The sequence below is a fragment of the Sarcophilus harrisii genome, chromosome 1 (assembly GCF_902635505.1).
Source record: "Sarcophilus harrisii chromosome 1, mSarHar1.11, whole genome shotgun sequence".
In the NCBI taxonomy this organism is placed as follows: Eukaryota; Metazoa; Chordata; class Mammalia; order Dasyuromorphia; family Dasyuridae; genus Sarcophilus; species Sarcophilus harrisii.
The window spans coordinates 577314688-577330750 of record NC_045426.1 but is presented as its reverse complement, the minus strand read 5'-3'; the positions used below and the strand labels follow the sequence as shown (position 1 = coordinate 577330750).

Here is a 16063-nt window from a genome sequence, read left to right as displayed (position 1 = left end):
TGTCTCGTGTGTGTGTGTGTGTGAGAGAGAGAGTGAGAGAGAGAGAGAGAGAGAGAGAGAGAGAGAGAGAGAGAGAGAGAGAGAGAGAGAGAGACTGAGACTCTTACATATAGAGGCACTCGATCTCTCTTTGGGTGCGGGCTCCTTCAGATTTGCTGGCAAGCTCTAACCTCTGTGGCCCTTCGCCTGTCCCCCCACCTGGGGCAGCCTTTTCCCTTGCAATGGCCTTTTTTGTCCAAGTCCTTGGACAATACAAAACACCAACGACCAAAAAGTAAATCAATAAATAAACTTTGGCAAACTTCACACTGTAAGCACAAATAAGATTCTTTGGGTCTGGGGAAATGTCTCTGCCACTTGTACCAGCATCAGAAAAACGGAGGAAGGGGGACTGGCAAGGGGGAAAGAGACCCCAAAGTTTTCAGAGTCATTCTCTCCTAAGTTAAGGTTCCCAGGCTGGGAAGGCAGCAGCTAACAAGGGAGCTGAGAGCACACCATGCGCCCAGCGTGGACCTCTAGCACCTTCTCCCCGGACTCCTGCTACAACTACTGCGTCTCCCCTTTTCTTGTCCCCAATATTCTCCCAGCCATAAAGGAAGACGATCAACTCGACACCAAAGTTGAGAATGACTTCAGGGGCCTCTATAGCTCAAAAGGCTGCGGCTCTGGTGCTGCCCATCCCCAGGGATGCCAAAAAAAGAAACGCTTAGGGCTGTGTGTGTGTGTGTGCGTGTGTGTGTGTATGTATGTGTGTATGTGTGTGTTTCTTTTCCCTCGGGTAAAAAGGCAGAGGGAGAGGGAAGGAGTACATTCTCTCCCGGAACCCGAGCAAGCATATCGGGGTTCCGCTGGATTCTTCAGGCTGGGATTCTTAAAAAGATACGCGGTGAACAGTGAAGATAGCTGTAACAACCCACCATGCAGAAGATCTCCCTCTGAGTAGGGAGTCCTGAATGCAATCTTTCTCCAGAAAAGCAGAAATCCGGGAGATATACATAACACACACACACACACACACACACACACACACACACACACACGTCCTTCCACCATCATTGACCCAACCTCTCCAATTCGTGTAAACTTACCGACTCCCCCGACACACAGGCCACCAAGCCAAAGGTAAGCAGTATCCACACGCGCCGCATAATTCCCAGGGGACCAGCTGCTCCCAGTCAAGCACGAACAACCCGAGGCGCTTCCGCCGCTCTCAACCCGGTGGGGAAGAAATGACAACCACCAGCCCCGCTTCTGTTTCCGACTACTGCCTGTCCCAAAGCCGAAGAGTGCCGGGATAGCAGCGGCAATAGCAGCAATGGCAGTGGGATCTCCTGAAGGTTCAGCTTCCTCCTCTTTCTGTTCTTTCTCCTTCTTCTTCTTCTCTTTCTCCAACTGCTGCCGCTGCTTGCTGCCGCTGTCTTTGCTGCTGCTGTTTCTCTCACTTGTTGGTTTCTGGACTCCCAGAACAGATCGCGAGTGGTTCTGAGCTTTTTATTTTTTCTGTATCAGTGATGGTAGTTTTCAGCTTCTCCAAGTACTCCCCCTCGCCTTTGGTTTAGCTTTCCCCCTTCTTTTAATCAATAAATTAATAGTTATAATAATAATAATATCGTTCGAGCCAAAGTTTTGGAGGGTGGTCGAGTTAAGCAGACGAGGAGCCTATTCAGCTGAAGCTCCCGGAGTATATGCAGAGAAGTGCGTCCTGGTCCCTGCTTGTTGCTGCTACAGCTGTGCTCCTCCTCCTCCTCCACCTCCTTCTCCTCCTCCTCTCGTCCTTCTCCTCCTCTTTTACCCCCTTCCCTCCCTCCCTCCCGGAGTCCGTCTCTCCTGGCTCCTCCGTGTGTCTGTGTGAGAAAAGTCAGCAGTGCGACTCCTAGTTAAAATGAGGAGAAATTCCTACAGGGTTGCAACGCAGATTGGCAGCTTATCCCACCAGTGGAAGCAGTAGAGTGCCAGGTTGCAGCCCTCTGGTTTTCTCTTCCACAAACCAAAGCCACTTCATTCCTCTCTCCTTCTCATGTCACACCCCCAACAAACGGAAAAATATCTACTACCCTACAAGGTGATGAGGAAAAGTATTAAACATATTTTGCTTTGAACTTGTGAGAATTACACTAATACTAAAAGACGAACTTTAATTTTGTTAATAAAGTGATTAATCCCTTCGGGCTATTTTAAAATACATTTTTATTGATAAGTTTATTGATAAATCCGGACTCCAAAAGGCAACTCCCCCCTCTTAGGGAACTCTCAGTTTTTTAAAAGTATATATCAGGTGCCAACTTTTAACTGATCACCCCAGTAATTAGCACTCTACCTTTTGAAATTACTTGGTATTCATTTGGGAGGGGAGGGAGAAGCGCTGAGGAGGGGGTGTTGTTGATAGTGGTAGTGATTTGGGGGTATTTGTTCCAGGAATGTAATTAATCCTTAAAAGCTTTTCCTGGAATGTGGAGGGTTTAAGTGATTTGGCAAATATATGTAAAAAGGAGAATTTGTACTTATATTTTCCTAACTGGAAGACCAGGAAATTATTACTTATGCCATGGCTGTCCCTATTTAAATATCCTTTTAAAAAATTCTTTGTAATATAGAAGGCCGTAGTTTTAGAGTGGGAAGTTACATTGGAGGCCATCTATACAAATCTCTCTTTTTTGAGGAATTTAGTATATATACTTTTCCCCCTAGTGGTTAAACTTGTGTGCATGTTTATCCCATTGGGGGCAAAGAGTATTTTTGTTTTTTATCTTCATATCCCTAGTACATTGCCTGGCACTTTGTAGTTGCATAATAAATATTTGTTTAATTGAATTGAACAACTCAAAAGCCAATAGTTTTATTAAAACAGGAAGTATCATGCTTCTCTCAAAGATCCCATCTAGGATACATTTGTGTGATACTCAATTCTATTCTCATATCTTCATTTTACTAAAGATCTTTACATTTGGAAGTTATAGATTGGTCAATTTGGTAAGAAATTGACTTGCTAACTCTTTTGAGTAATGGCAGATTAAGAGAACTTTTACAAAGAAAGAAAGAATAAAGCAGTTTATATATTTTAAAATAGCTTTTTTATTTTCAAAATATATGCAAAGAAAATTTTCAGCTTTTACCCTTGCAAAACTTTGTAATCCAAATTTTTCTTTCTCCCTTCCCTTGGCCTCCCTCCCCTGGAATGCAAGTAATTCAATATAGGTTAAACATGTGCAATTCTTCTAAACATATTTCCACATTAACCATGCTTTGGCTACCACTTTAGTCAGCCTGTTATATGAAATTCAGGAATAAAAGTTAATTACCATGTACTTTTCCAATTAGGCAGGCACACATTTTTTTCTTTTTAGCTTTTGTTTTCAAAATATATGCATAAATAATTTTTAGCATTCACCCTTGCAAAACCTTGTGTTCCTAATTTTTCTCCTTCCCTTCACCCCACTCCTTCCTTAGACAGGGAGTAATCCAAGGTAATACAGGTAACTCTTTCCATCATAAGACCACTGGAACTGGCCTGAATCACCTCATTGTTGAAAATAGCCAAATTCATCAGAATTGGTCATCACATAATCTTGTTGTTGCCGTGTACAACGTTCTCCTGGTTCTACTTACTTCATTTAGTATCTGTTCATGTAAGTCTTTTCAGGCCTTTCTGAAATCATCCTGCTGATTGTTTCTAATGGAACAATAATATTCCATTATATTCATATAACATGACTTATTAGGTCATTCACCAACTGATTGGCATTCACTCAATTTCCAGTTCCTTGTCACTACCAAAAAAAAAAAAAAAAGCCTGCTACAAACATTTTAAGCAGTTTATATTTTGAAGAAAATAATGAGCAAATCTTGCTTGAATGACAGTAACTAATATGAATATTTTTGTTTCACAGCCTTTTTTTCCCTTTCAAATTGGTCTATATATATATATATGTCACAACATTTTTCCACTATCAGTTTTGTGACTCAGAAGAAATCAATTATGGAATCATTCTGGGTCTAAATCTTGGTCAATTCTTTTGAAGAACAAATCTTTTGTAAAAATATTGTCATAGGGTTATTACTATTATAATAATAATGCCTAGCATTTATATAATGGTTTAAAGTTTGTGAATTACTTTTCAACAACCCTAGGAAGTAAGTGTTATTATTATCTTCATTTTACAGATGAAGAAACAGGCAGTTTTTTTAAGCTAAATGACTTGCCCAAGATCACACAGGTAATAAGTGTCTGTAATTTACCGGGCGCTGGGGCTGCTTTTAAAACCAAGTCTTCCTGATTCCAAGTCCAGTATTTTATCCACTGTACCATGCAGCTGCCTCTGGTAGGTTCAGAGCTTCAAGGAATCTGGAAGGACACCTGATTCAACCTCAACCTCTTCCTTTTAGAGATAAGAAAACTGAGACCTAAGGTAATTAAGTAGCAATCAATTCTTTTTTAGTCTAGCCCTAGAACAAACTATAACAATATAGTAGATGAATATATATATATATATATATAACATATCTACTATAACAATATGGTAGTGTTCCAGAGCCAAAGATTCAATCCCTGTTACAAATCACAAAGAAAGGAATTTAGGGCATTGAAGAATTATAGACTAAGTAAGGGGCCAGCAAACCCTTTAACTCTGTGTCATCAACAAAAGTAAACAGTGCCAGTGTCCGGTTTAAAGTTATAAGCATGGAAGAAAGAAAGGTAAAAGAAATAAAATGACATGAAAAAAGATATTTTTTATTTATAAAAAACTTCCCTCCTATTACTGTTGTGAGGATCAAATGACAACATTTGAAAAGTGCTTTGTAAATCTTAAATGCAATCTTAGTAATCTAAATAGATCTCTCTCTCTCTTCATTCTGGTGCCTTCCCTCTGTTAATTATTTCCTACTTAATCCTATTTATCCTATATGGACAATTAGACTATTCATTGGATAGAATGTTAGGCCTAAAGCCAGAAGACTACTCTGTCTCAGTTCACACACTTAAGAGATCTCACACACTTACTAGCTATGTGACCCTGAGTAAGTCATTTAGTAGTGTTTGACTCAGTTTCTTCATCTGTAAAATGAGCTGGAGAAGGAAATGGTAAATTACTGGTAAATGGTAAACTATCTTTGCTAAAAACAAAACAAAACAAAACAAAAAATCCCAACTCAAAGGAGATCACAAAATGTCAGATATGGTTAAAACAACTGAACAACAATAACATTTATCCTTTCTATAGCTTGCTTTATGTATATATTTGTTTGCATTCAATTAAGATTGTAAGCTTCTTAAAGGCTGAAACTATCTTTTGCCTCTTTTTGTATGGCCAGTGCTTAGCACAGTACTTAGCACATACTGAGTTTAATAAATGTTTATTGTTTGATTTATGTTTAATAGATGTTTATTAATTGATTCCTTTGTATTTAAATAATTTTGTGCATTTAAAAACATTCCTCTAAAGAAGAATTTATAAGCTTCACTAGAGTACCAAAGGGGTCTGTCACACAAAAACAGATTAAGAATACCTGATCTAGTGTATTTCTCTACCTTCAGGAAGTTACTTCAAATCACACTGGTAGATATAAATCTCCCATAGAGATTATAATTTAGATAAAATATGTTGGATTCATTCAGTCCATTGTTTTCCTTCTTCAGGAAGATGGGGAGGCAAAGAGCAAAATGCAAAGTCACAAGTTCCTCTGGATAAATGCTCAGCAATTTGTTGTATTAGAGAGAATCTGAAAAAATAAACACAGGAGACTTTTATCCTGTCAGGTTCATCAGAGGATGTGTCCCCCAGATACCTGGCTTTATTTTCAATAGTACATAGCGAAAGCAGCTATTATATAATTGATGCCATTTTGAAATTCACACTGTTACAGGTATCTACATAACTCATATGAGAATTCAGGTCCATGGCCACCCTCAGCAATGAGATCAAACAAATAATTTCCAATGGAGCAGTAATGAACTGAACCAGCTACGCCCAGAGAAAGAACTCTGGGTGATGACTAAAAACCATTACATTGAATTCCCAATACCTATATTTATGCCCACCTGCATTTTTGATTTCCTTCACAAGCTAATTGTACAATATTTCAGAGTCTGATTCTTTTTGTACATCAAAATAACGGTTTGGTCATGTATACTTATTGTGTATCTAATTTATATTTTAATATATTTAACATCTACTGGTCATCCTGCCATCTGGGGGAGGGGGTGGGGGGTAAGAGGTGAAAAATTGGAATAAAAGGTTTGGCAATTGTTAATGCTGTAAAGTTATCCATACATATAACCTGTAAATAAAAGGCTATTAAATTAAAAAAGAGAGAGAGAGAGAGAGAGAGAATAATTCAGGTCCAGAAATAGTCAAGGTGTCATACTTATTTTCCTGAAACAAGTTCAATTGCATTAACAGCTGATGAGAAAATATTATTTCCCCCTTCACTATCAAACTTGGTGGTTCCCATAAATGACATTTTATCTCCCATTTTGGTATAGAAGTTTACCCAAGCCAAGAATACTCTCCCTGTTCCCAGTCTCTTGGAATGTCTAGTTGCATTCATGATCCAGCTCACATGCTACTTTATACAAGAGGACAACTTCAATTGTCAATGATCCTTTCCATATCCATCCTCAAAATCATTTTGGATAGCCAAGTGGAACAGTGGATAGAGTGAATGACCTGAAGTTAGGTAGACCGGTGTTCAAATGCAGATTTAGATCCTAGCTGGGCAAACTCAGTTAAGTCACTTAGTTTCTCTTTGCCTCAGGCTTCTCATCTATAAAATAGGGATTGTAATAGCTACAACTCTCAGAGTTATTGTGATGATCAAATGGTTAGTTGTTCATTCTCAAAGAAGACCAAAATATCATTTCTGTATTAGAGTCTGTGACTGATTAGATCAATACAAGCTCAGAATGCTCTGCCACAGGTCAGGCACAAATAATCCATATGAACATTTGGGGTAAATTCTCTAACTTTTCATTTCTCATTTTCTTCTGAGCTACTTCAATTCTGCTTTGCTCAGAGAGCACACGGCACCTTCTCTGATGAGGGCACACTGTTTTATGGAGCAAATGTTCCACATGGAACATATGTTCGTATGGAATGAAGGAGGGCACTATTTACTTTTGTTGATGACAGAGTTAAAGGGTTTGCTGGCCCCTGATTTATGGAGTTTTATGTTTATCAGAGCAAACACTCATGTGGTGGTCAGAAAAAAATGATAGAAAAGCACGCTCAAGGTCTCTCTTTAAGAACTTTAGAACTGATTGCACGATGTGGAAGACACTGGCACAGGAACAAATAAGATAATAACTGTAAAGCTTTAGCCCAGTTCCTAGCACATAGTAAACATCATATAAATGTTAGCTATTATTATTTTAGAGCAGCTTCATAGCACAACGGATAGAGTTGTCAGGCCTGGACTCAGGAAAATTTATCTCCCTGAATTCAAATCCAGCTTCAGATACTTACTAGCTGTGACCCTAGGCAAGTCACTTAAACCCTCTTTGCCTCAGTTTCCTCATCTGTAAAAATGAGCTAGAGAAGGAAATAGCAACTCACTCCAGTATCTTTTCCAAGAAAATCCCAAATAGGGTCATGAAGAGTCAGAAATGATTGAATAACAACAAATTATTATTTTGTATACAATTTTTATTTTCAAATTTGTGTAAATATCTCCTTTTCTGCAACCCATTAGAATGTAAGCTACTTCAGGGCACGGACAAGATTCATTTTTGTTTTTGTATCTCCATGACCAAGCATGATTCCTAACACATTGTAAGCCATCAATAAATACTTGTTGAACTGAAATAACAATCTAAAGTATTACTCATGGAATTGAAAATATTCTCCACATCCCTGAGCAGATATAGGAAAGGTGATGTCTGCTAATTTGAGTCAGGAATATCTGATAGCTGCAGAGCTACAGATGTGTGTGTGTGTGTGTGTGTGTGTGTGTGCGCGCGCGCCTGGCTAATTGGGCTTTGTTTTTACTCAAGTGGAACCACAACTCTGTCAAAATTTGTGGAATATATTTAATAATTTCAAAATATACCATGACTATAGCAGAATAACTCCTTGCTATCAAAGTTTATCTTACTAGAGAGAGAAGACTCCTGTTCTAAGGAAAACTGATATGACAAGCATAATCCATCCCATCCTGTTGTCTCATGGTCTCTTTGATAATTAAAAGAACAGAGCAACAACTTTGAAAAGAAAAGATGAAAATTCCACACTTGAGGATAAAGAAAGGACATCCACTACCATGCAGAAATGTATCAATAGAAATGGAGAAATACGATAGAGTAAAAGAATAGGAATGATAGTAATTAAAAAGAGAGTCATACTATAGTAACTGGGAAAGGAAATAGAAACTACTAGGGAAAAAAATGAGTTTTGCTTGGCTTGAGTGGTAACATGTTTTAGTTGAGTAATATACAAGGAGAGGAACGAAGATCTCAGAGAAAAGGCAGGAAGTTGCCCCGGCTCTCCCCCATTTTCCTCAAAACAACTTTAAGCCTCAAAACAAATTCTGGTGTGACAGAACTCACAAAAGGACAGGATGGCACAATTTTGCCAACTAAGATAACTTAGAAGGACCATATTCTTATGGTCCTTCAAAGGTATGCTTCAATTGGGTGAAAGGGAGCAAAGCCTAGAACAGGTGGTGTCTAGGCAAGTCAGTGAGAGATTCCTTGAATCAGCAGGATAGATCAGAAGCAAAGGCCTTGTTGTCCTAATTAAAGAGGCCAATTGCATAGGATACCAGATGTGGCTCCAGGCCACCTGCCAGCCCTAAATCCTTGGGTGCAATAGATGAGTCACCAGATCTGGAGGTCCCATCACATCAAATCAGTGACCACTGCTTCCCTTTCCCTCTAAGAATCTTCAGTTAGTGTCTTCTATACTTCAGAAGCAGAATTCAGCTTTAAAAGTCATGAAATAGACTGGAAAAAGATCAAACAAACAAAAACCCAAAAGCCCTGATGTCTAATAGCTATTATGGAGACAAGGAAGATCAAAAAATAAATTCAGAAGAGGAAAACGATATCAAAATGCCAACATGTGAAGTCTCATAGAGAAATATGAATTAGTCTCTGGCCTAAAAAGTCTTCCTGAAAGAATTCAAAAAGAATTTTAAAAATCAAATAATACAGCTAGAAGAAAAATTAGGAAAAGAGATAAGAGTTATGCAAGAGAATCATGAAAGAAGAGTCACAGCTTAATAAAGGAAGCACAAAAACACGAAAAAATGTACAAAAATTCATTGAAGAAGACAACTCCTTAAAAAATAGAATTGGACAAATGGAAAAGGAGATAACAAAAATCTACTGAAGAAAACAACTCTTTAAAAATAGAACTGGCCAAATACAAGAAGAGGTACAAAAGGTAACTGAGGAAAATAATCCCTTAAAAATTAGAATTGGGTAAGTAAAGCTATATGACAAATCAAGAGTCAAACAAACAAAAACAAAAGATTGAAAAAATAGGACAAAATATAAAATGTCTCACTGAAAAAAATAACTGACCTGGAAAAATAGTTCCAGGAAAAATAATTTAAGAATTATTAGACTAGCTAAATTCCATGATATATTTAAAAAAAAAAAAAAAAAAAAAAGAGCTGAACAGCAACTTTCAAAATTTTTTAAAGAAAAACTGCCCATATCCTAGAACCAGAGGGTAAAATAATAATTGTAGATATATACATACATACATACATACACACACACACTCACACATACACACCCCGCCTCCATATACACACACATGTATTTCCTATCCCTGCTGCCTCTTTAATTAAATTCTGCTCCATAACTTGCCTTACTATAACTTAACCTCTTCCCACCCAAGGATCCCTCCCTTGTCTTCTTCCCTTGCCCTTTGCTTCTCCATCTATCCATATATTGTATATATCACATTCCTAATGTGAGTAGGTTTTCAAAATGATGACCCCTCCTTCCTTCTGTAATGCCTCTGTGTCTATTCTTTCTCTGTATCTCATTTGTATCCTGATTACAATTTTTACCTTGACTCTCACAATCTTGCTTTTGAGCTCTACCCTATTGTTGATGTAAATCTTAAACATATGATATACATTTTCCCATGTTAAAAAAAAAAACAAACAATTTGTCCATGTTTAAACAGTTTGTCCATGTTAAGTTCCTTAAAACTGATCTTTCATATTGATTCTTATACATTAAATTTTCTGTTAAGTTTAGGTTTGGTTGGCAGAAATTTCTGAAACCCTGAAAATTTATTGAATGTCCATTTTTTTCTATTCAAAATTATAAATAAATTTGCTGGATATATTTTTGCCTGAAGACCTAAAGACCTAATTCTTTTGATTGTCTATAGATATGATTCCAGAATCTGCTGTCTTTTATTGTAGCTGCTGATAAATCTTGTACAATTCTAATTGTTGCTCCACTGTATTTGAATTTTTTTTTCTTGTTTCTTGCAAAATTTCTCTCCAATCTAGGGGCCTCAAAACTCAATAACATTCCTGTGTGTCTTCTACAAAAGACCTTTCTGAGGTGGTGATCAGCAGACCTCCTCCATTTCTACTCCCCCCCCCCCCCCCCCCCCCCCCCCCCCCCGCCCATGCTCCACCACTTCAGGACAACTCCCCTAGATTATTTCCTTTATCACCATGTCAAAATATTCTCCCTGGTCACAGCTTCCTGGCAGTCCAACTATTCCCATAGTTTCTCCTTGATCTGTTCTCCACATCTGTCACTTTTTTCATAAGATGTGTCATCTTCATAGAATATATATCTTACCCTATAGGAAAGTAGGAGGAGGAGGGGAGTGATAGAAGGGAGGGCAGACTGAGGGAAGTAAGAGTTGGAAGCAAAACACTGGTGAAGAGGAACAGGCTGAAAGGAGAGAAAAAGAAAAGTATAAACAGGTAAAATAGGTTGGAGGGAAAATACACACATAGCTGTGAATGGGATGAATGCTTCCATAAAACATAAGTGGATAGTAGAGTGAATTAAAACCAGAATGCTTCAATATGTTATTTACAAAAAATACATTGGAAGCACAGAGACACACCCAGAGTAAAGGTAAAAGGCTAGAGCAGAATATATTATGCTTAATCTGAGGCATTCTTCCAGCCCAAGACAACTTAAGACGTCCAAAAGAGAGATCTATGACAGGAGAATGGAGATTGACCCAAACAAAGCTTACATAGATAAACATCAGTGATAGGACCAGTTAGTGGCTAGAGAAGCAGTAGTAGCTTTGGGAGCTCTCCCAGGGACCTGACAACTGATCAGAAAGACATTAATGGAATTTTGTGCTAGCATTGAACATAAGATTAGATGTTATTTGGCATCTTTATTGTACATACCCACTTCTGGGTATAGTCAAGTGTGAAGAGGGGCACTTTCAATCAAGAGAGAGGGGTAGTTACAAGGGATAGTATCACTAATAGTCCCAGTGGATAAGGGATTCTGTGGAACAGTATTATTTTCAGTCCCAAGGGATCAGGAGCCCTGAGGAGCAGTATCAATTGCAAATACGAGGGTTAAGAGACCCTTCCTATAAAAGTACCAGTGTACAGATCAGGGAAGCAGTGACCACACCTCTTCAAAGATCACATCATTTTGAAAGGCAAAGGAGCTAGGATTACAACCAAGAATAACCTATTGAACAAGACTGAGTATAATCCTTCAGGAGGAAAAAAAATGTATATGTAATGAAATAGAGGACTTTCAAGCATTTCTCATGAAAAGACCAGAGCTGAATCTAATACAAGACTCAAGAGAAGCATAAAAAGAAAAATGTGAAAGAGAAATCATAAGGGACTTATTATGTTAAAACTGTTTACATTCCCATATGGGAAACTGATATTGTAACTTCTAAGAACTTTATAATTATTAGGGCATTTAGAAGGTACCTACAAAGATAGAAGATATGAATGTTAGTCTTACGTTGGGATGGTTTCCAAAAATATGTCTATGAATGAAAGAGGAGAAGGAAGCACTGGAAGAAGAGGGAAGTAAATGTCCAAATCTTCATGAACCCATTTGGGGTTTTCTTGTCGGATATACAGGAGTAATTTGCCATTTCCTTTTCCAGCTCATTTTACATATAAGGAAACTGAGTTAAGTAAAGTTAAATGACTTGTCCAAGGTCACACCACAAGTGTCTAAGGCCATATTTGAACTCAGAAGAGTCTTCCTGACTCCAAGCTCACACTGCCACCTAGCTGCCCTTAGAGAAAGATAGAATGAGGAAATTTTTTCTCAAATAAAAGAAGCACACCAGGAAAAAGCTTTTATGGCAGAGATGAAAATGGGGAGTAGGGGTGGTCAGCACTTGAACCTAATTCACACCTAAATTAATAATGGAAATCTATCTTATCTCACAGGGAAGTAGAAGGACAAAAGAATAAGGGAAGGAATGGGTGATAAAAGAAAGGACAAACATAAGAAGACAATAGTTAGAAGCAAAACAGACTTTAGAGGAAGGTCAGCATAAAAAGAATAAACAGGAGAAAATAAGATGGAGAAAAATGTAGTTAGTAATAACAACTATGAATGTAAATGGGATGAATTCACCCATAAAACAGAAGTGGGTAGCAGAATATATTAGAAACCAGAATCCAATATGTTGTTTATAAGAAACATACTTGAAACAGAAAGACATACACAGAGAGTTAAAATAAGGGTCTGGAGTATAATCTATTGTGCTTTGGTTGAAGTAAAAAAAAAAAAAAAAAAAAAAAAAGACAAGGGTAGCAACCATGATGTCAGATAGAACAAAAGCAGAAATAAACCTAATTAAAAGAGATAAGCAAGGAGACAACATCTTGCCAAAATAAACCATAGACAATGAAGTAAACATATATGCATTAAATGGCATGGCATCCAAATTCTAAAAGAAAATGTCCAATGAGACATTTGAGAGAAAATAGTATTTGTGGGGAAACCTCAATTTTCCCTTCTTAGAGCTAGATAAATCCAACAAAATATAAATAAGAAAGGAGTCAAGGAGATGGGGGAATCTTAGAAAAGTTAGGTATGATAGACCTCTAGAGACAACTGAGTGGGAATAAAAAGTAGTATACTTTTTTCTCAATTGTATATGGCATCTTCCCAAAAATTTGATTTGTGTTAGGGCATAAAAACTTTACAACCAAATGAAGAAAATTAAAAATATTACATGAATCCTTTTCAAACTATAGTGCAATAAGATTACATTTAATAAAGGGCCATGAAAGCAAAGATTAAAAATTAATTGGAAACTAAATAATCTAATCCTAAAGAATGAGTAGGTCAATGAACAAATCATAGAAATAATCAATAATTTCAGTAGAGAATAATAACAATGAGACAGCATTCCAAAATTTATGGAATATAGCCAAAGCAGTACTTAAAGGAAATTTCATATCTCTAAATGCAAACATCGATAAAAGTGAGAAAGAATAGATTAATGAATTGGACATGCAACTAAAAAAAAAAAAAAAACTAGAACAAGAATAATTATTAAATTTTTAAAAAATTAAACACCAAAATGGAAATCCTGAAAATCAAAGGAAAGACTAATACAATTGAAAATGAAACAAACAAAAAAAGAATCCATTGAACTAGTAAAGCTGGTTTTATGGGGGGAAAACCACAATAACAGATAAATCATTGATTAATTTGATTTTTTAAAAAGAAAAAACAAAATCTAATTACTACTACCCCAAAATGAAAAGAGTTAATGCACCATCAATGAAAGTAAAACAATTATTGGGAGTTAATTTGCCCAATTATATACCAGTAAGACTGACAATCCAAGTGAAATGAATATTTTCAAAAATATAAACTGTTCAAATTAACAGAAGAGGAAATTATTGTTGTTCTTATTCAGTTGTGTCCAGTTCTATATGACCCCATAGATAAAATCCATGTTTTCTTGGCAAAGATATTGGAATTGTTTGTTATTTCCTTCTTCAATATGTCTTCATTTTATAAGTAAAAAATGGAGGCAAATGGGGAGTAAGTGACTTGCTTAAGATCACACAGTTACTAAGTATCTGAGGCTGGATTTGAAGTCAGATCTTCCTGACTCCAGACTTAGTGCTCTATCCTTTGAGCCATCTAGTTGCCTCTCACAAAGGAAACTAGGATGCTTAAATAACCTTATCTTAGAAAAATAAATTGAATAAGCTATAAATGAGCTCCCTAAGAAAAAATCCCCAACACCAGAAAGTTTTACAAATAATTCTAACAAACATTTAAGTTACCATTAATCCCCGTACTATATGAACTATTTGGAAAAAATAGGCAAAGATGTCCTACCAAATTCCTCTTATGACATAAATATAGTTTTGGTATCCTAATTCAAGTGAAAACAAAAACACAGAAAGAAAACTATAGATCAGTTTCCTTAACGAATATTGATTCTTTTTTTTTTTTTTTTTTTTTTTGCTGAGGCAATTGGGGTTAAGTGACTTTCCTAAGGTCACACAACTAGGAGGTGTTAAGTGTCTGAAACCAAACTTGAACTCAGGTTCTCCTGACTTCTATCCATTGTGCCATCTAGCTGTCTTGATGCAAAAATAAATAAATAAATAAATAAAATACTAACAAGGAGATTATAGCAATGTATCACAAATATCATACACTATGACCAAATAATACCAAGAATGCAGGACTATAAGCATAATTGATAATGTCAGTAACAAAATTACCAAAAATCATATGACTCTATCAATAGATACCAAAAAAGCCTTTGACAAAATACAATATCTATTCCTGTTAAAAATACTAGAAAGCACAATGAAAAATGGAACCTTTCTTAAAATGATAAATAGTATCTACCTAAAACTACTATTATTCAATATTATCCTAGAAATTCAAGAGATAGCAATAAGACAAGGAAAAGAAATGGAAAGTATTTTTAAAAAGGCAATGAGGGGGGGAAAGCTATCACTTTTTACAGATCATATGATAGTTTACTTAGAGAACCTTATTGGATCAATTAAAAAGTGATGGGAACAATGAACAACTTCAGGAAAATTGCAGTGTGTAAAATAAATGCACATAAATTATCACTATTTCTGTAAACTGCCAACAAAGCCTAGCAACAAGAGATTGGAAGAAAAATTCCACTTAAAATAACTGCAAACAATATATAACACTTGAGAGTCTACCTGCCAAAACAAACCCAAAGGTTATATGAACACAATTATAAACATTTTTCACATAAATAAAAACAGATCTAAAAAACTGGAGACACATCAGTTGCTTATGAATCGGCTAAGCCATTATAATTATAGCTAAGTTAATTTACTTATTCAGTGTCATACCAATCAGACTATCAAAGAATTGCTTTTTAAATTAGAAAAATCAATAATATAATTAATCTGGAAGAACAAAGATTCATGAATATCAAAGCAATCAATAAATAAAATGTGATGCAGGGTGACCTAGCAGTTCCAGTTTTCAAACTATTTTACAAAGTGATAATCATGATAATAATCTGGTACTGGCTAAGAAATGAGTGGTAAGTTAATGATATAGATTAAGTGCACAACATATAGTAGTTTATAAACCCATTATCTCATATTGAGTAAGTATTTAGCCTTAAATACTGTCTTAGATTCAAGTACACATTTTCAGAGTTCCAGTCCTCTGTACTAAGTGAAGTGAGCAGAACCAGGAGATCTTTATACATGGCAACAAGAAGACTATACAACGATCAATTGTGATGGACATGACTCTCTTCAATAATAAGATGATTCAAACCACTTCCAATTGTTCAGTGATGATGAGAGCCATCTACACCTAGAAAGAGGACTGTGGGAACTGAGTGTGGAACACAATATAGCATTTTCACTCTTTCTGTTGTTTGCTTGCATTTTCTTTTCTTTCCCAGGTTTTTTTTTCCTTCTTGATCCAATTTTTCTTCTGCAGCAAGATAAGTGTATAAATGTGTATATATATTTTGAATATAAACATATATTTTAACATATTTAACATGTATTAGACTACCTGCCATCTAGGGGCATGGTGGGAGGAAGGAGGAGAAAATTTGGAACAGAAGGTTTTGCAAGAGTCAGCATTGAAAATTTACCCATG

The 16063-nt window shown here is 36.3% G+C and overlaps 1 protein-coding gene across 1 annotated transcript in view; it reads right to left on the bottom strand.

Annotated features, from left to right (window-relative positions):
* Positions 1 to 1977, bottom strand: part of SDC2 (syndecan 2) — a 129625-nt gene extending 127648 nt beyond the window's left edge. Inside the window, exon 1 of the mRNA XM_003760269.4 lies at positions 1089 to 1977. Within this exon, the coding sequence (XP_003760317.1) occupies positions 1089 to 1148 (60 nt within the window). The 5' untranslated portion in view covers positions 1149 to 1977. The remainder of the gene's footprint in view (positions 1 to 1088) is intronic.
* Between the last annotated feature and the right edge of the window lie 14086 nt (positions 1978 to 16063).